The 22,175-nt window shown below is 34.3% G+C and overlaps 1 protein-coding gene across 1 annotated transcript in view; it reads left to right on the top strand.

The window, feature by feature from the left end:
- The first annotated feature begins 85 nt into the window (after window positions 1–85).
- khdrbs2 (KH domain containing, RNA binding, signal transduction associated 2) overlaps window positions 86–22,175 on the top strand; it is a 61,024-nt gene continuing 38,934 nt past the window's right edge. The window contains exons 1-2 of the mRNA XM_024297958.2: window positions 86–3,042; window positions 13,059–13,186. Of these exons, the coding sequence (XP_024153726.1) occupies window positions 2,952–3,042; window positions 13,059–13,186 (219 nt within the window). The 5' untranslated portion in view covers window positions 86–2,951. The remainder of the gene's footprint in view (window positions 3,043–13,058; window positions 13,187–22,175) is intronic.

The following is a 22,175-nucleotide window of genomic DNA, read 5'->3' as shown; positions in this document are numbered from 1 at the left end:
AAAACAGTTAAACTCATAAACACAACTAGAGTTCTAACAATTATTTCGAATTTTCGAACACACTTGTAATGTAGTTTGTAAGCCAGCAGAGGGCAGTAGAAAACAATTCAAGTGTTGTCTATTTGGTTGTTCAACATTTGGTCTACCAAATAATGTAATTTATCGCATAAATAGCATAACATATGTATATTCAACTTACTTTTTATACTCCTACACATATTTATTTATTCATTTTTCTTTATAGGGATTAAAAATTGAAATAAACATGCACATTTACAATTTCTTATTTTAGGTTTGTATGTTGAGGTCAACACAACCAAACATTTCATAGAATCACAGCATCAAAACATAATAACTGAGATAGTGGGCATCATTAGCAAGAGCAGTGTGGCTACTATTATTTTACATAAATTAGTTTGCAGACTGAAATCAAATCAGTGAAGGTTCAGTAAGCATGAAATGCAAATATGATGCTGGCCAACATTTTCTAGCTCATTGTCACAGGCTGCCAAGCAGGAAAACAAAGTTAGTCCTCAATTTAGAGACAATGCTATTGATTTTTTAAAAGAGCATGGAAATGAATAGAAGTGTGATGCCGCAAAATAATGAGCTCTCATTTAAGAAGGGGTGTTGGGGGAGCAAAGTTTTCCTGTTCTCTACAAGCTTCTCTGGATGCACTAGTTTCCTCCCACAACAGAAACATGTGTGTTAAACTTAGAGGTGACTCTGCTGTAAACGTGCATCAGTGATTGTCTCATTTGTTTTTGTTCTTATTTTTTTCTTGTAATCAGCCAGTGACTTGTACATGGGGTCACTTGCCTCTTGAGAACATAAAAGGGCTCAAGCCTGACTGGAAAGTTAAACAAAAAGTACAGTAAACAATATTAAATGTCTATAAGTAAAAAAAAAAAAAAATAAATAAATAAAAAATCCACTTCTTAATTAATCAAAAAGGCAAAGAATTATATAATTGAATATGTTTTATAAAATATATAAATAATAAACTACAAATTACAGCTTCCATACAACAACACTTGCACATTTGATACATATTAATTTAAAAGTAAAGTTAGTAAAAAGCATTTTTTATCAATACAAATAAATGTAACTCCAATACTAACAACATTTTTGTGGTTTTAAGAAATCTATAAGTTATTTCCCTGGCAAATGTATCTTGTTCTAACCCTGTATTACCAATTAGACTTTGGACAAAATACTCATATCTATATGAACAAAATTTAAATGAACATAAAATAAACATTTCAGTATTCAAAAATGGGTTTTAATAAAGTTGAAACAACTATCAAGGGCGAAATATTTGGTTAATAACTGAAGTATAAGCCCCTTCAATTATTAGATAAGCAATGTTTTATATATAACGGCAAAAAAAAATTCTCCCAGCTTCATTATTTATGTACAGTTTTCTATTTCCACTGATTAGTTCACAGAGAAGCAACTGTAAAGGTCAAGTGCAGCTAGTCTTGATGGTTCTCCAGCCTCATCTGATGAAATGCAATTTGTGAGGAAGGAAATCAGAGCATGCTGTGCAGAAAATGACTTTTAGATTCAAGTTAATATCAATAATGTTAGAGAGCAAGGAAATGGTTTAGATGAGACACAAATATTATTACATTTCTTACCAGTGGTGCTTAAAGTCCCCTTTTGCAAGTCCAAGTCAAGTCTCAAATATTGGCATTTCATTTCAAGCCAAGTCTTTAGCTAAAATTTCAAGTTAAGACTTAAGTTCTTAAGTTGAAAATAAAATAAAAATTACATAATGCCAATAAACAACAAGTACTCTGTTTCCAAAAAGAAAGAATAAACAAAAAAGAATTGTCATAAAATCCCAAAATTTAAGTCTCAACTCAAGTGTTAAGACTCTGTATGTGAGACCCAAATGTCAGGTCACAATCACTTTTTCTCACACGTTTTTTTTTTAAACATTTCATAACATTTTTTTTGATTGCTCACTTGACTGTTTGTTTGTTTGTCTGTTTGGCATTTGAGATGATGCATAAGAAGAAGAAGAAGAAGTTAAAAATCCTAAAAGCAACCCCATAACAGTCAAGTCAGTCTTAAGTCTGTTTTTAATTTTCTTTTATTTATTTTATAGTTGAAGGAAAAATCTGCAGTGAACAAAATGTTCACAAGGAAGAACAATATAAGATTAATTATTCAAACAAAGAAACTCTATTCTTATCTCCAAGAACTTTGAACTCTGGAAGGCAAAACCTAATGAGAAAAGCGTCACATCAGCCTCAATGAAGCGGCGGAGCGGGCTCGGATCAGCACCACGGACAGCGACACAAAAGCCCCAGCAGCGCCGCGGCTCCGCGGATCATCCTGACGTGGATTATTGACACCAGTGGACAGTCTGGCTTGTCTGGACTCAGTCGAGTGTAGGAGGAGGTTAGTTGTTGCGTGACATTAATTAAACTGCAGCGTTTTAGTTCAATCTGAAAGAAATGAACCGACTTGAATGGGAGTTATTTTGATTTATCTTAGACTGAAAGCACATTTTCTTCTGGATCGTGCTGAGCTCTCAGGCTGGAGGTGTTAATAAGAAGTCCTCGACCTTGTGTGTTGCATTGCCCTCAGTGGGGGAACTCCTCAGCTCTTCATCAGCGCCGATTCTTCAACGTGGCCAATCATGTGGAAGGGGGCGGGGCCGCGGGCTGAGATGCCCGGGAGTCTGGCGGGTTGCCGACAAGAGGCAGCAGCGGCCGGGATGGGCTCACACCTCTGAGTCACTGCTCAGCCTCTGGTCAGGTATTTCGGACTCTTTGAGGGTTTTTTTTCTTCCTGGGCGTTTCCCCTCCGCTGCCATTCATTAAAACCAGACCAACTGCAGCCACTGTTAGGAAGGAGGGGAAGAAGGTACAGCTGCACTCCGACGCTCAGCACTCCCCTGATCACACCTGCGCTTCTGCTGCTGAAGAGCTGTGATCAGAATGCATCCAGATAAGTGCTTACCTGAACTGCTGGCAGAGAAAAACAGCCTGGATCCCTCCTTTGTGCACGCGGTGCGTCTGCTGGCAGAAGGTAAGTCAGGTATTTCTATCTTCTTTTTTGTCTATAATCTGCTGTAAACGCTTCAGATTGCTGAGCACCAGTCTCCACGTTCCGTTCTTCTTCAATTCAGTCAGAGATGTTTGTGGAGATTAGGACAAAACTCATCTCTGACCTTTTAGAGTGATTGCCCTCAACTGCACTTTTTCAGCTTCAGTCCAGAACTGAATAGATTCTCTGAGCACAGAAAGTTGAGGTAAAAAAGGGGAGAAAAATGCATGACTGAAGTAAAAAAAAAAAAAATGTTCAGAGAAAGAGCTTCTGGGTGCTGCAGGCAAAAGTACAACACTTTATCAAACTCAGCTTTCAGTGCATGCTTTTCTTGTGAGAATAATTTGGAAAAGTGTTTTTATAAAAACAGACCATGAATGAAACAACAAAAACTCAGTAAAATGTTCAAATATACAAGATAAATCATGTTCAGTCACAATATACAAGCTATTTTGAACCCCTTTGAATTGCTGGGCTTTTTGTTTATGTTTATCAAACTTTTTCGTTGTATTGATCCATTGCAGTCCGTGTTTTACGTTGATTGTCTTTTTTTCAGACTAGTTTTTTATGTTTTTAGTGTACAGAAAACAGTTTTTCTACTTAATAAAATACTATTCCAGCTTCACAATTACTGCAGGGCATCTCCTAAATTGTTTGATGCACGAGAACTTGCAAAAGTGCACCATAAAGAGCGGTGTATCATTGAACTCAATTTCAGCTGCTCTTTTTTTTTTTTTTTTTTTTTTTTTGCAAAATTGTCCAACTGAGTACAATAATGTTCCGCTTAAGATCCTCATTCTGCATGTGTTCATTTATATTCAAAGACTGTGATCCTTCTAGAGGAAGCACACTAGCCCAAAGCACACAGAAATAACCATTTGAAAGTTAGTAACTTTTGCATTTCTGGAATGGACAGGAAGTTTCCAATTATCAACGTGAATAGTAGTGGGATAAAGACATGAGATAAAAATGTAATTACATTTTGCAGACAAAAATGGGAATAAGCAAACATTACTGGAACTAAGTACATTATTTTGCTGTACTTTGCCATTTATTTTGTTGAGTTGATTGTGGGATTTTACATGGCAGATGAGTTAAGTTTGCATTTCTTAAGAAAAACAGAGAAGTTTTATCATTTTTATGTAAGTATGGAAGAATTGTGCTGTTTGTTTTTAGATTCTAACAGTTCTGAGGGTTGCTGCATGTGCTCTGATTTTCCAGCCCCTTAAGCTCTACTATTGAAATGTGTTGATGAAACACCTCACAGTATGGCCTTTGCCACTTGCTGGGGTGTAGATCATCTGTTACACAGAACACTTTTTCAGTCAGTGCTGACTCATACAGGGAAAATTCAAATAAAACGTGCAAACTAAAACACCACCTTTTTTTTTTTTCTTTGAGTTTTTCATTAGCGCTCTTGAATGTCACTTAGCTGTAATTAACATCACATTTCAGCGTAGATATTTAACTGTAGCTGTGAAAATTAGTATTTTTTTTCTATTTAAGTTGTCTTATGGAATCTTATTTCAAGATCACCTCTGAAACTTTCACATCATCCGCAGCAGATACCAATCAGAGCAGTCAATCATTTGTCCTACATCAGTATATAGAAAGATGCAGGCAGCACAAGAATGCTCCCTCTTTGATCCACTGTCACAGAGCTCTCCCATCCATCTTTGCTCCGTGAAAATGCAGCATCATGCTTATCTGCGGACAACAAGATAAAATGCGTTCGCTTGTTATAGATTCAGAGGCGATTTATCATTGAGCAGAACACAATGCCATCCTTCATTATTCACATTATACATAATAAACCACCAGATATGGATTTACTACAGTCTTGGTTAACATCTCCTTATTTATTTACTGTTTGTGAGTAAATTGTCCTGCTTAGAAAATCTTTTGTGGATTTTTTAGTCTAAATTAAATTAATAGATTGAAGTTTTTCGTTTGTCTTTTTTTCAAATCTTTTTTTGAATCAGGAAAAAGTCAAATAGTAGGGATTTCCCCTCTTTAAGATAACATCGTCTGTAACTTCCTTTAGGTTTGTTGCTGCTAATCCCCTCCTATTCCCACCAACACTACTTCCTTCAGGGAAACAAACTCAGTTACTGTCAGTATGGTGTGAGCCTAATGGCTGCACAGACTGACAGAACAGTCAGCTGTTTGGTGTGCTTTTAGTTTCCTCTGAATAAAGAACATAGTGGTTCTTTTTAATAGTGGGTGGAAGACAGAAACACGAAAGGCGAGCTCTTAATAGATCCCAGAGGTTTTCTTGGTAAGACTCGACAACGTGCTAGGTATAAAAGCCAAAGGGATTCCTAATGAGAAGACAGGGAGGCAGAAAGAAAGAAAGGATGTGATGGACAAAAAGGCAAGCTCTGGCTGTTGAAGAATGTGAGTCTGTGTTTTGTCGCATTATGTATTTATTCTATTACAAGTCCTGTCAAAAATTTCACTTAAGAAGGCATAAAATGCTCCAGTTCTTCAAACTTCTTTTGTGAAAGATATATAAATAGGTTTTAGATAGATGCAGATTTTTTTTAATAGGGAACACTAACTGTTAAGCACATTTTCAAATGTTTGACATTATCCCAGTCAGGAGTCACTTTAAATAGTTTTTAGCTGATTTTTTTTCTTTTTTTTTTCCAGCTTAAAAGGATTTTCTTGTAGCCAGTTATCTCCTTTTTTCGCTATCTTTCTTTTGAAAACAGAGACTCAGTGAAAAGTTATGAATATTTGGTGAATAGAGAGGAAAGGAGAACCTAAAAGTGAAACACTAAAAAGCAAAATACAAAGGATTTGGTAGAAGAGAGTTAAAACTGCAGAACCCATTAAAACAGGGAAGCTGTGACTCTTTAATTAAAATTCAATGCACTTTAATTGTCACCCCAGTCTGTCTTGTTGCTGAACAATGTGTGTATAATAATCACTAGAAATGCAAAGTTCCTAAACTTACATTCTAATTTGCATTTCACATCAATGAATCAACCACATTTGTGGACATGATTTGAGTGAGTTTTATCATTAAACTCTAAAAATGTTTTTTTTTTTCTTTTAATGCTTGTTTTCCACTCCCACATCAGCACGGTCTGCTCAGTATGCAGCAGTGACCCATGGTTAACAGTGACAGAGAGACAGCGATCAAACAGACATAAAATTTACATTTAAGGAAAGAGACGATAAATCATCTTTTTGTGGATTCAGCCGACACCGAGAGTATTTACTAATGAGTGCAGAGGTTGAAGAGGATTAAATTCCAAGGTTAGAGGCATTTTTCAGCAGGAGAAATGAGTGGTTGAGCTAAAGCAGCAGCAGTCTGAAAATTGAAAGAGACAAAAAATAACCTGACTGGACATCTTTAATGTTCGTAGAGAACAAAGAAATAAAGAAAGGTTCAGATGAGTCTCAGAGCATGAAGGTTTTGAACAATGCTGTCTTGTTGCCAGTTAAAGTAGATACAAAGTATTACAAAAGATACTTTCTTTTTGTTTTATTTAGTCTGCATGCTCAGGAGTAAATAAAATTTGTAATTTCATAGATTTTCTTCAAGTTGATTTGCCTACAAAAAGATGAATAAATATATTTTCCAGGTGCATAATGTACTTTTTCTTTCGACATCTCCCTATTAGAAACAGTGGTGAAGTAAACCAGGTCAATAAATGTTGGGACACATTCTCTGTGATCATTTAATGGCTCTCTTCTTTAAAAAATAAGCTTTTTTAGACCTCAGAAAGAGTAAAATCCCTCTTAGATATTCTCGGATAAATTTAAACTGCTTTTTTTAATTTAGATTACGAACGTTTGTGTTTTCCTGTAGAGCCAATCTCTCAGGAAATCAAATTTTAGCTGACATCTGACGTGTTTTCTAAGAGATTTCCCTGCACAAACCAAATCTTGTTCATTAAATTTAAAAATGGGTGATAAGTCTTTTTGTTTAAGCAAATATTTGTAATTAAGATAACAAGAAATGTCAAACGTTTGATTATAATTGGTTGCTAACATTTTCCTGGAAGATTAATTTGACTTAATGCTGAACAATTCTTGGTTTTATTACAGAAGCATAATAATTCACATGTCTTTCTAACTGAAATATATAACAAGGGGTCGCATGGAATTTAGATTTAATTTAAACCTGTAAATTATTAAAATGTAAAAACTCAAAATTATAAATATAATCTGTTTTATTTGATTCTGTTTTTTTTTTTTTTCATTGTTGTACCGCACTATTCAGACTTTCAAGGCCAAAAGATTCCTATTAAAATTGGGAGAATCTGAGTATGAGGAACAACCAGACATCCATGTTTTACACTTACACTGAACATAGTTCAGCTCAAATGCAGACAGTAACAGTTCACATTTGCCCCTCAAAAGTTAGTTTTCCTTCATTTCCTTACAGTATATGTTTTGTTTCTACTGGCTTTGCCCTAAAGCTTTTTTAATGTGTTGTTTTGTGTCCGACATGCTTTTTCAGCTCACTTTATTGACATTTTATGAGTACTAAAAAACGACGTCGAGCCGCAACAACTGTGAGTTTCTTAGATGGCTTCAGGTGGAGTCATCTAAGGCCACAAATATGAATTCATGAATGCAGAGACAAATGTTTCTATATGCAATTAATTGAATGAATTTATTTATGCTTCACTAGATGATGTTGCTAAACAAAACAATAGTAAATGTATGCGTTATTTGTTGTATATTGCATTTATTTATTTGTTTTTACCTCCTTCCACCGGATAGTCTCAATAAGCTCTTTTTTATTTAAGCAGAAAAAAACTTTCAAACCTCTTGAATTGTTATTTTGCTGTGTTTATTTGGGTTGAAAACAGGTAAATAGATTTTTTCTCAAGGAAAGGCCCTTATTTTCAACCCTATTATTGGTTCAGACTGAGAAGACCAAAGCTAATTACACATCTCATGGTTCATTCTGTCACCCGCGTGCTCTGTGTTAGTGCTATTGTTACAGTTTTGATTCCATGTGGGGAAGAATTACACCCAACGCTTTCTTTTTCTCCCTCTGTGAGGTCGTTACTATTGATCAACTATTTAAAGCTGAAAGAAATTAATGAATAATTAAATATGGCACTAAAGTAAACACAACAATATGATCACAGCTGTTTCAGCTCCTCACAGGGCAACGATTTTAGAATCGACTTGTCAGCCGATGTGTAAATAAAAAGTCTGATATCAACAAATAATCCCATACAGTTATTGATTTGTCATAAACTGAAGCCAAAACAACCACTGAGCCAAAATCCAACACACAAGCCTGAGTGAGCATGTTGTGAAGCGTTTCTTTCATTCTCCTCCAACAGTTTGCTGGTTGCTGAAGGCTCTCGCTTTTTTAGTCATTTTTATGCTTTCAAAAGGTGAAGAGAGTTCAACAAACCATAAGGTTGCTCTGTGTGTGGATTTTTGTCTCCAAAAAGCACTTCCTTTCTTAGGATTGCTGGAGTTTGCTCCACTGGCTGTAATGATTGGCAACTTTAAGGTCTGAATTATCTCATAAAATGTCTGTGTGAGTGAAGCAGAGCAGATTTGAGCAATCGACGCCATGGGAAATAACTGAAGATTAAATTAATTAATGTCATGTATTATCTCTTTAGATGTGGCAGATTTATTACCCAAACCACCACATATGCAAGAAATTGTTTCATTCATCGAAATTGGTAAAAACATTTTTTTTAATTAAAGCTTTTCTGCCAGTAAATAAAGTAAAAGAAATCAAACGTCATTGTAATAGAACAGAATAGAATAGAATATTTTTTATTTGTCATTGCACATGTGCACAATTAAATTAAAAAGCTATTCCTTTTTTCCAAGTGTAAAGGCAATAACAATTAAGTACAAAAGTATAAAAAAGTATAAAAAGAAAATACAAGTGCTATAAAATGACCTTTCTATTAAAATATATAAATAAATACTAAAGTAATAAAACCAAGTCTACATCTCCCATTCAAAATATAAAGCTGAGTCTGGAGTAAAATGAAATAAAATAGAAAGACATTTTACATTGATTTTATTGAAAATTTGGCAAAAATGCATTTTTTTTTTTTTTTTTGTTAACTTACACAAACGAGGAAATGCTAAATTATTTGGTGCCAAAAGCACAATATGGAAAAAAAAAAACCTCCAAAAACACAAACAAACTGAAGTCTAATAAATCCACAATATAAAAATAAACAGTCAAAAAGTAAAAAAATATTTTTGGTAGCAAATATTGTGGCTTCTAGTTTAGCTTTTTTGGTTCTGACTTGGATTCACTCTGATGAAAATAAATGGTTTTGGTGTTTTTAACATGTTCTTGTGGCTTTTTTCTGATGATGGATGACCAAAAAAACCCCCAAAAAAATTACAATTAAAATTGTTTTTCTAAATCTTTCATTAAAAAATGAAAAATGACACAATTTTTAACATTTTTTACGAAAAATGACACAATCATAATTAATAGACCACTGGGAACGCTAGTAGATCAATAGATGATTGGAGTGAATCTTTAAACCAGCAAAAGCTCACATGCATGAGGAGATTTTCATTTATTCTTTAATGCAAGCATATTTCTCAAAGATTATAAACTTGAGCAGGTCTGAAAGGTTATTCAACGTTTCTTTTTTTTTTCCTTTGAAGAAGAGTGACATGTTTCTAGGAACGGTTAAATAACAAATGCTGCCAAGTCTGATGCTGGAAAGTCCGAGTATTCAGTGCAGTTTGAACACTTGGAACAAAGAGGCTGACCAACTGATTTATAGTTAAAATCGCTTTTCCTGTAGAGACTCTTTTTATGTTCTCGGCTTTCTGAATTGCAGTGTATCTGCCTGCTGTATTCAAAGGCGAGTTTTTCAAGGCACATATTCATTTGTTTAACACTGATTGCATCTGACTTTCTCTACTGGCAAGGAGCTGTTTGGTAAAAGTCACATAACTGAAGCTCCTGCTTTGTGAAGACACTTCTGTGAAGTTTCTGATAAAGAGATGTGATTATGTTGAATAAAGGTCACTTTTTTCAGCTTGTTTACCTGTGAGTTCTAAAGGGAAGCTTCAAGAACATTATTCTTGCAGTTAGATACATTGTTTAACACACAATTTCAGAGTTGGGAATGCTTTACAATATTTAACAAGAATATTTCTCATGCTATTTTTTTAAATATTCTATACTTAAAAAAATGAAATCCTTATGCATAAAAACTAACTTTTTTTTTAGCAGTTTAGAAAGAGAAACATATAAAATGTTTGAAGTAAACTCAGTATTGTCAGTACTTAGTAACACAAATGTTGGGACCCATCATCAGATTTATCCAGATGATGTTTGGTTTGAGAGTTTACAAGCATTTCAAAGAGTGAATTTTTCACTCCACAAATGTCTAGCACGAGCCCAAAGCAAGAAGGATCCACAGATATTCACAGCAGCATTCATGGAAAACTCCTCGTAGGTTTTTATAAATGCAATCAACATGTTCTTTATCAAACTTTTTCCTCTTGAATCAAGAAAAATGCCCCAAGCGACTTTAGATATTCACTGTCAAATTGTAACTCTTCAGAAGTGTTTTGAATAAAAACTTTTTTTCCAGGTGAAGCGTCCATTAAAGCTGTATTTATGGAGTGCTTATGCACATTAGTACAGCACACCCACACTCTGTACTCTGCTGAACCCTCTTTACAAACCCCAAATGCTTCTTGCAGAAAGATTAATTGGTCTTTCAGAACGCTACACGACCTCTTCCATTCCTGTCAAATGTAGTTTCCAGTTATATTATAAGCTGAAGAAGCTGACTGAAAAGTCGGTGATAAATGTTAACAGCCTTCTTCCTCTTTTATGGACATCGGTCACTTTAATTCTCGGTTTGCAGGGCAGCTCTTTAAAGGAGCCAATAGCTTCTGACTGTAGGGACGAGACTTTAGTATTTATGATATTTAAACTGGACAAAATATTTAGTGATGGAGTAATAAACTTGTTCACTTCCATTTTGAAATTCAAAAGGTATTCATAAATCTCTTTTCTTAATTATTAAGCCAAAAATGAATTTTGTAATGACTATGTTAAAGAAAGAGTATAACGGTTAAGTAAAGTAAAATAGAGGTGGGATTACATCAGTTTGCTCCTTTTTAAGCAAATAATTCAACTCTTTTTGACAAACTTCACTTTTAATGGATTCAATTTGTAACAGTTTGTTTATATAAGTACTAATATGTCTACTTATAATTAAGAGCAATTACAATGGCATCAGTTATATGTGCATGTGAATGCATTTATATGGAATAATATTTTTTTTTCTGAATATCTTCATTGTGATTTACAAAACTTTAACAAAATCACATTAAAAGATTAAAGTCTGGCAAACAAAATAAAACAAAAATAGCAATACATTTAAATGAATACATTTCACCTATTTACATTAAGAAAAAATACAGAAATCAGCAATATGATGTTCTCACAGAAACATTTAAGTCGTTGTTGAGCATTGAGTAGGTTTGGAAATAAAATGTATATAAGGATTCCACAAAAGTTTAAAGGCTTTTTCTTTATATATATATATATATATATATATATATATATATATATATATATATATATGTATGTGTGTGTGTGTGTGTCAATCTCTTCAAAGCTCTTCAATTATTTTGTATTATTTTGTTCCCATGTGTCCATGCTCTACCACAACAATGCAATAATCCATGATGTAATAATTCATAATGTATGTCTACATATAGTTCTACATAGCTTTTGTGTGTCTTTTTTAGTTTTGTTTTTTGCTTTTTTGTCTTGTTTTGTTTTGATTGCTTGTAATCGACCAAATTCCAAATCCCAATTATAATACAGTAAATTCATATGAATTTTAAAGACTAAAACATATAAATCCTTTAGGTATACCTATGCAACAATTTCCCACAATTCGGTTCAATATATGATCAGCACGTTACAAAAACACAAAAACAAAACAAGAAATTTAGAAAATCCCGGTGACACTGGTGATATGTAATTTAACTAAATAATAAATCCTTTTTTCACAAGTGTTTGAAACAAATATAAACATAGTGGTATACAATTGGGATGCTACAAGACACTTTTACCGCTGTTCAGTTTAATGGTCTCACATGTGGTTTGGTTTTCAACAAAGAATTGCGGCATCCCCACCAACCATGTTGGTTTCAGTTTTTCCATCTACGTATGAAGTAGAAATTTCTACCAAAATAAGAGATTCAATGAGATTCAGATGTTATACATATTTCATGAAACTTTTTACAACTTAACAAAGAAGGGTACAAATTAAAAAAATTAGAAATGCTGGATCTGGAGTAAAATAAAATCAAGTACAAGATTTTACTCAGATTTTATCCCAAATTTTGCTATTTTTTTCATTGTCAAGTTCAAATGAGCGAATGTAAATTGATTTGGTGCCAGAAATACAAAGTTATAAATTCAGAATGGCTTTCAGAATGACAACTGTTCAAATAAATGAGGGATTCTAAAAAAAGGAATATTGTCAGTGTTCAAGCTTTAATGCCACTCAAGTGTTTTTTTCTACATTTTGGAAGGACTGTTCTATTTCTGTCAAACTGATAAAGTGTCTGTAATGTGAGAAGAAGACAGCATTTATCATCTCTTTCAGTCTGCAAGTTTACACAATAATCTTAGAAATTAGACAAATGCTACAACTCATCTCAGAGTTTTTCAGTAAAAACACATTTTCAGTGATTTCAGTGAATGCCTTCATTAGATTTCATTTCATCTTTTTGATGTGCATTTTCTTAAATTATTCAAGAATAATAGATTTTGACCTAAGAGGATGAACCAACATTATTAAACTTTCATAAAAAGGTTATTCAACAAGATTTCAAACAGTTTTTCACAGTGCAAAAGTAAAGCGTTATTTGTTTCCTAATGAGCTCTCACTGACACAGTTTAGCTGCAACGCAACGACGAATTCTAAAGCAGCCTTACAGATGACTCATATTTTATCAACGAAAGCAATAATTTGTCCTTTTTTGTTTGATTGTAGAGATTGAGAAGTATGACGGCGATGAGCTGAGAAAAGATGGTGACGTGAAGAAATATCTGGACATCATCAGCAATAAAAACATCAAGCTCTCCGAGCGAGTTCTCATCCCAGTCCGACAGTATCCAAAGGTAAGGAACCACATCTGTCGTTGCATTTCTGTTCAGTGTTTACAGAACATTCTAGCGATGTAGCTGGAAGGCAGTACCTATCAGGGCACCTCACCAGTGGCAATATGCAGATTGTGTTTATGTGTGACATTGTTTTAGTCTTTTTAGTGGTGAGATGGATTTTTTTGTTGTCTGAACTGCACCTGTTCTGGTAAATCCCCCTAGGCTTCAATCTGGCTCTCACAAAGCTGTTGGACAGCTTCTGTTTATTTTGATGCAGTCATCAAAATCCAAAGTTTTCCGTAGACTAAAGCACCCAAGGGCAGGAGTGTAGAATAGTGATCATAAATCACAGTGTGACACGCCGCTCGCTGGATATGCAGTGTCATTACTGACAAAGTCTGAAATGTTGCCTAATGAGGCGGCTCCTCCAGGCAGCTAAACAGCAACACACAAGAAAAGGCAAAACAAGAAAAGGTTATTTGTAACACAGGGAAGGAATCCTCCCTGATGTTTACAAATTTATGCACAAAGAGCCTGTCTTTCAGGGGTATGATGTACAGTACTTGTGTGTGCTGTGTAAGGATTTTAGGCTTTGTAATTACCTTTATGGCCAGAGTGAGTGGAAGTCAGGTAAAGGCTGGCACTGGACTCTGTTTCTGTTTAGGATTATGATGGGTGTCAGCAGAATTTCTGTTGTCCATTGTGCAAAAACTTGAAATGAAGTGGGACTCATTAACATTTTCTCCTTTCCTTTATTTTTTCTGCAATCCTCCAGTGACAAACAAATCCTTTTCTTTATTTTAAAGCCCACTGCAGTGAAAATCAGGGTTTTGGTGTTTTTAATACATTCTCATGGTATTTTTTTTATGATAGAGGACATATATAAAGAAAATGAAGCTAAAGATTGCATTACTGAGTACTTATTTATTCAAATTTTATTGAATCAGAGACAGACAAAAAATAAAAGTCACTAGCAGATGTAGAAAATACATCGAAATGCAACAAGCTCCTTCCTCCGCTCCATTCTGATGCATCCACATGTACTGTGTATGTTCTACTGTGGTGGATGATTGAATGTAAAGAGACGGAGAGTGCCCGGTCACCCCCCCAACCAAAGACCCCCGCTGAGGCAGAAGCGGCAGCCAGGGCCCCCCTGACGCCTATGCAGTATAACAGATAGAGGATGTCCACCCGTCGGGCAATCACGTCGGCCGCCCACACCATCTTTGAGAATATTTGACAATGTTTTCACTGTTATATTTTTGAAGCATGATCTTTTACAAAATGAGTGCACATCATTTATGCAGCAGGTCAAAGGGAATGTATTTTTATGAGTTCTGTGCTTTTATTTTTGGGTGTAAAATGACCAAACTTTTAGTTTCTTCTGAAGATTGACAGTACTGTCTGTTTCTACATAGAATAGAATAGAATAGAATAGAATAGAATAGAATAGAATAGAAAGTACTTAAAAAAAGTACTTAAACTCAAAAAAATACACTAATATATGCTTTACATAAACAAATGATTAGCTTTGAAAGATATATGCTAAATAAATACTCTGCACATGTTGGCCTTGTAAGATTCATAAATCCTCTTAACAACGGTTGATCTTTGACATATATGTAATTACAGCAGAATATAACTGAAAAAAGCTCATATCAGTCAGGAATGACTGTAGTTTGTAATGTGAACAGTAAAAATGTACTCAAATGAATATATCAAGTGTAAATCATATGGAGCCTATATCATTTTAATATCATATCTCCCATAGTTCCATGCATCGCTGCTTTCTCTGTCCACCTGGTTATTTCTTGTGCTAAGCCTTGGGACAGGCTGTGCTTTAGTCCAGAGAGCCCAAGTACGGCCTCTGCTGAAGTCAATTATGTTTTCTTATCCTCCAGGTCGATCTTGAGTAAGTGATTAAGATTTGCCCAGGAACTCTTCTCTCCATTCCATTGGTTTTAAAATCCCCTGTAAAAAAAAGCAATCCGAGGCCATACAGTGGAAAAAAGAGAAGACAACCTTGGCTTTCTTTTTCGTTGTTTCTCCCTGAATAAATGTTTCAAAAACAATGCATATATATAACACGTAAATATAGCTTTTTCAGTTTCTAGATATTTACTGTTAATGAAAATTAAATAAATACCAAGGTAAAATAAAACATAATTTGAAAATAATAGAAGGTCAAGTGGTTGTGTTAATGGATCGTTAGAAAAATGATTTCAGTTAAATAAATTACAATACCCTTTAGGAGTTTAAATAAGAAAAAAAAAACTTTTCTTCTTAAATTGATAGTCTTTCTTTTTTGGGTACCACTGTTAGATGGTTGGAAAAAAAACTACTCCTGCTTTACAAATCTTACAAACAGTAAGTTTTTCATTTGTCCATAGGATTGAAAAAAAAAAAAAACAAGATGAGGAGGGGAAGGGATTAAAAAAAAAACTTTGTTGTAACAAGTTGATATGTTTATCATGGTTACATAATCAAATCTGTAGCATATGTGTGAGAATTATTTATGGTTATTTTCTTACTGTTTGGTGCAGAAATCTTTTCATTTAAATTATCTGCCAATGTAAAAGATGATGAAACAGTTGTACAAATGAGTTTATATACCCCGAAAGAGCTCAATGTTGTTGAGACACTCTGGGGAGATCTCAAACAGGTTGCCCAAAAATTTAAAGGAACTTGAGGTTTTCTGCCAAGAAGAATGAGCAGCTTTAGCAAAAATAATGAACCTCATCCACAACGACCATAAGAGACGTCAAGCATGCAAAAGGAGGCAATACAAGATATTAAGAAGTGGGTTAGGTATTTTGATTTGTGGAAAGTTTGTGTTCTCATTATGACTTAAAACGTGTTAACTCAGTTGTTTGACAATAAATGGCTTAATCCAACCACTAACCATGAGGGGAAAAAAGTTTTTGTGATATCATTCATGTTCTCAGCATAGAACTCATAATTTCTTCCAGAGTATGCAAACTGAGCACCAAAGTATTATTACAAAGTGAAAAAAACTTGAATTTGAAAATAAGACAAAGGATCTGACATTGAACAACACAAACTATGAAGTGACATATTCCCCTTGATTAAGTACAAAAAAAAAACTGTGATGACTTTAATCAAAAAACTTGATGTGAATGACTAAAACCTTGAAAAACAAACAATTCTCAAAGATCCCAAAACACGAAGATAGGAAATAAACTGCCTTTTAAAAAGCAGAGTCTAAAATTGTTGTTTAATAAACTGAATTTAGTGGTTCCATTTTCATCAATATAAAAAAAGCAAAGCTTTAGTCCACTGGGAGAGAGCAGCAACACCTTATGTGAGGTAATTGCACAGTCAGCACCCAATAAGCCTGCCGAGTGGTTGTCTTAAATGCTTTGGTAGCACTGCACTTTCAGTTAATGATAATTGTCCTCATGAGGTAGTTCTTTGAAGTGCACAATCTTCAAAGACAACGACAGAAATAAATAGGACATTACTGGGAAAACAGGGGAAAAAAGCACTGAAACAAATTACATAGAAGAAAATACAGCTCTCGTAATGCTAAAGCCAGGTACAAGCGCACATTCATTCACTCTCACATATCTCTTTATTGTGGCTTTGTACTGTGACGGCATCCAGCCAGAGCAGGAGAGTCACCGGCTAATTAGTTCACATTTTTCTTAGAAGTGGAATTTCTGCATATTTTTCTTCATCTCTTCTTCTCAGTTATATTCACCATGACTTTCTGTGAGTGGTGACACAACAAAGTGCTATAAGTCACAAATCTTTTTTTTTTCACATCCGCCCAACTGAGCGCACTTCAACTAACAGCTGTCGTCTCTCTGAATAGTAATTAATCGCATTATAATTGAATGGATACCTAAGAAAAGTCACCCCCCCTGATTTCAGATTCAAAAATCCCACTCATGAAAGGTTCATTTGAAACATCCAGTTATAAAGCCATCAGTCTGTGCAGCACATTGACAGCTTTTCACTCTGTAGACCTCATTTCATTTATTGTAATAAAGAAACACAAGACTTGAATAATAATGAAAGGGCCCATAAGACTAAGTGCAGGTTTCAAATCTATCGCTGCACAAAAAGTCTTATATGTTTATATGGCTTATATACATTAGGTAATTTGTGCCAGTAAAACTAGTTAAGAGCATTAAAGACCCGCTACAATTATATTTTAAGCCATTTCAAAAGCGTCCCCAGTGGTCTTTTAATAATGATTTGCCAAAATCTTAACATTTTCAAGAACATAGTTTCTGTAGAGTGGCAGTAGCTCATTAGTAATTTGAGCTCCAACCTCCAGCCTAACATTACCAGCGCAACAAAAATGACGAGCAATATGGGAGCTATCCAGCCGTACAGTTTTGAGGCAGACGCCAGCTCAGACGTGGAAAACAAAGGCGTACATGGATCTATTTAACGACAAATGGAAGCATCAGAAAGGAGTGGAGGAGGGAGCTTGTTGCCCGTATGTTATATTGTATTTTCTACATCACAAATAAGGTCATTTTCAAACGACAGTTTATCGTCTGCTCCAGATTTTCAGCAATTTGAAAAAATAGCAATTTAGAAAAGCAATTTTAAGCTTATTTTTCTTTTTATATGTGCTCCAAAACACTATTTTCATCAAAGTAGGTCTCTTTAAGGCAGCAAATTGTATTATTGTTGTTATGGTGTAATATTTTTGCAAATTACAGACTCTTAAATTTGTATCTTAAGATGTGTAAGCTGTTTTTGTTTTATTATAAACTCTTAGTTTGTTCATTGTTTTATATTGTCAAAGAAATGAAACTGCACTAATAGAAAACTCGTCATGCTCTGTCTGACTAATGTCCCACGTGGCATCCTGCCAAATGCAGCTCTGATTGCCGACCCGACAAGATCTCCAGTGCATCACACCGCCGCAACAAATCTGGCAACCAACATCCCAGCAACAACACCCCACAGCTTTGTGATTCCCCACCCCCCCAACCATTGTTGTTCGGTACTCATTTCTGCTTTTAGATGCACCCTACTGCGTTTTGTCAGGGAGCTGGGTTGACCATGTCGTTCAGACCTAACAACTACCATGACCGTTAACAAAAAGAGCCACAGCGAGAAGCACCACTTACCACATGACTTTTTCCCAAACATTTACAGCTGCTGTTCTGATGATCTCCTGTAATTGAATGGTGTATTGTTACAGAGTGACTCCAATTTTGTCATTGTAACGTTTTAAGCTTGAAAGAAATAAAACAAAAGGCAAACAAATCATCATTCTTTCCCTCATGTCTGCCCTGGAGACAAACTTTTTTTTTTTTGTTTTTGGGTTAAAAACTATTAGTGTTCATGAAATCAGCTGATGTTAAAAGATATTTGAATAAAAAAAACACTTAGCAGTTATCACTTATGAACAATTAGAAAAATAACCACAAAGGACAAGATAAATATCAGCCATGAGGAGCTTGCTGCTTAATTTAAATTGTTCAAAACGAGAACATTTTGAATGTTTTAGATTTGGTAAAAATTATTCAAAATTTTTCACTCATTTTCATTTTTTAGACTTCCTAAGGAGCAACTGCAATGTGCTATGGTATTATTTAAATATAGAAAGTGTTGTTTTTTTCACTTTATCATCATGATTTTCTCATCAGCTCTTTTATTATGTTGTTTTGACACATTTCTAACAGCAAATAGCCTTGTTTACTTTATGCAATATATAAAATGTTTACAACTTAACCAGCTTGTATGTACAAATATTTGACGAGTGGTACTTTAAAAACTCTGTACAAAAAATTAAGCTATTTCATTTTTTTTGTAAACTGTTTTTTAGTGGATTTTATTTAAAATCGGAAAGTACATGAATTGTGTTCTCTCTGCGCCAAAGACACATTTTTAAGCTTATCAGCCATGGATTATTGTGACCTTTAAATAATGCAGCTGCATCTCCATCGTCCAGAAATCCTGTGTTTGGCTGCTGAATGCATCAGCATCCCAAAGAAAGGCCTAACGGCTGGACAGGTGTTCTGCTTAGATAAGTACTGAATTTGGTTGAAAAAATAGGAGTGTGGAATGAGAGGATGAGTTGAAACTAACCACTTGGATGATGATATCTCATTTTTTTTTTTTTTTTTTTGCTTTTGGATCAGACTGAGTCAGTGCTTGTGTGATGCATTTGTGCAGCACAATGCTCCTCATGAGATATAATAAGGATAAAATGTCTCTTTGTGTTAAAAGTGTTTCTAGTCATAGCATATTGTGTCCCTGCTCAAAAGAAAATGGGCTTTATGTTTGCGGGGTTTTGCTGCATTGTGGGTCCCTTATAGCAGAGTTGAATGTACGTTAAAGCAAAAGTTCTCTTGATTTCTTTATGGAACTGCAAGAGCTACGTCCAGCTGAAGAAAGTAGCTTTAAATTGATCAGAATCACTAAGAAATATCTTGAAAAAGCAATACAGTTTACAGAACAAAGATTCTCCGGTTTTTTAAATGTATTTAAAACAATTAATATTGATAAAAATTACTTTTATTAATGCTATATTGTAGAAAATCTAACCCAAAAAATATTTGACGATAAATTATTATTTATAGCCCTGTGAAGGACTGATGACCCATTCAGAGTAGATCTCGCCTTTTCTCCACTGTCAGCACGGACAGGCTCCATTAGCACAAGTCTACTGACAATAAAACCAATACATTTTAAATAAATTACTATATTTTCAGGCCTTAATAGTGTGTTTAGGGAACATTTTGAATGGATGCTTGGATGTTTCTCTGATGTTTCTGTTTTTACAAACTTGAAAAGACAGATACATTTAAAGAAAATAGATGACAAGTGAAACTATGGTGATTGAATACAATAAAATGCTAATTTTTGTGATAAATTTAAAATTGTAGGTTTAAGTATTGCAATAACTTTTTATCTGCTCACTTTCCTCCCAAAAATCTTCAGAGAAATGCAACATTTTACAAAAGTAACCACCATACTTACTTCCTCAAAAGTCATGTAGTCAGCAGCACACAGTGCAGCAGTGTTAGTCCCTTTTGTATAATGTGATTACTTAGCAAAGTTGTGGTGTGTGGGAAAGAGGAATATTTCTGGCACACTGGAAATTAATGGATGTATGTAAATTTGAAAGCCTGTGTGCAGCCTTTATTCAACATCGTTTTAAAATTAAATTTAGCAACTGGAAAACTGTTTTATTCATGTATCTTTATGAATGTGTTTCCTTTTTAACAGGAGAAGCCATAAAAAGGTGAAGCTGTTAGCACTTGATCATAATATTTTATTTATTTATAAGTCTTGTGGAAATGCATTGTTTTATTCTGAAAATTTAAATTTCATATTTAGATTTTTTATGTTATTCTTTAACTTGTGTTTTAAATCAAAAATATCAGATTTTAAAGTTCCTTTTTTTTCTTGGTTTTTGCGCTTTCGTTTATGCAGAACTTTGTTGCCTTGGTGCTCAATCTTTAATCATCAGTCAAACAGAAAATTTCTATTATTAAGGAAATCGTTATTGCATCGCCACATAATCACTTATATTGGAGTTGTCTCATTTTTATCTAAAACATAATTTGCATCTTTTCTTGCAAATTCCCAAAGTCTTAGTTGAAAGTTTTACATGTGTTTTACTCACACTGTAAAAAGTGAAGCATCGGATCAGTTAACAAAAGTTCTGTTATTTTTTACATTTAAAATTATTAGATTTTATCAAATTAAAAATTTGAGTTGATGGTTTATTCAACTCAAAATTTGTATTCAATAAAAACTAATTAAATGCAGTAACTTTAGGAGTTTTTGTTTAATTGATCCAATGTTTCACTTTTTACACTGCAACACTTAACAAAACAAATGAGACATTATGATAAAAACCTGCAGATTTATTTGTTTTAAAGTGAAAAATATAAAACGTGATTTGTCTGATAGCTGGAGCTCAGACACTTTTATGTTTGATTTTCAATAAATTAGAACAAGAAAAACATCAAATTGTCCCCATAACAATTTTTTAAAATTAAAACAAAAAAAATGTTCCCAACAGTGTTTTAATCACAATTAAGACGTTTTTAACCAAATCCCACAACCTAAATGTCTTAAACAGCCACTTTTCATGGTGATCTGAAGCCTTCCAAAATATCCTCATGGGGGCGTGGCTTTTGGAGCTGAGCTGAGTAGCCCCGCCTCTGATTCCTCCTGTCTGATTATGATAGCTCTGTGTCTCGCTAGCGTAAATCTTCACCGCAGTATCAGTGTCAAGCAGTATCGGTAATGTCCAGCCGTATTGTTTTGAGCCGGATGTCAGCTCAGATGAAGAACTGAAGAGCTTCATGGACCAAATTTCCTCCAAAAGCCTGAATCTTTCCTCTTCCAGTTCACCAAAGACTTTTTTAGCTAATTCTCCAATGTTTATTGCTGAAAACAATAAATTAAATCCATTGGTTTCTCAAAGCAAAATCCTTGGGAAAATAATGAAAGTTATCATCAAAATGATCAATCCTTTACAACTGGTGTTCATTTGACGGTCCATGGAGTTTGGCAGGGATTGTCCAGCGTTTGCAGTCCTGCTATTGCAAGTATTGTATGAAACAAAAAATAATAATCCAGTGACGGCTGACGGTGACTCATTTGACTGCAGTCCATGAGAAGATGCCACCTTCTCTTCTCCAGTACCTGAGCTAGACACACTAGCCAGGCCAGTTGAGGGGTTTAGCGCATGTGCAGCAGAGGTGTTGTGATGGAAAGAAGATCATTAATTCAAACAGAGACTGTCTGCGAGAGTTTGATTGACAGCGATTTAAAAGGAGAAATACTCAGAAATGCAAAAACATTACATTCATTCTCTTTCATAAGAAAAATGCCAAATATACATGTTAAAAACTCAAAAACAGGATTTTCATCGGAAGGGGACTTTTAAAATCCTAATTACATGCTGTAAATCAGTAAAATAATGATATTTTCCATGCAAAGTTTAGAATTTTCCACAGTATAGATGACAGTCACATTGGTCCTGGTGTTTTTTTTTTTTTTT

This window comes from Oryzias melastigma, linkage group LG15, assembly GCF_002922805.2.
Source record: "Oryzias melastigma strain HK-1 linkage group LG15, ASM292280v2, whole genome shotgun sequence".
Classification (NCBI taxonomy): domain Eukaryota; kingdom Metazoa; phylum Chordata; class Actinopteri; order Beloniformes; family Adrianichthyidae; genus Oryzias; species Oryzias melastigma.
This window is presented reverse-complemented; position numbering and strand designations above follow the sequence as displayed.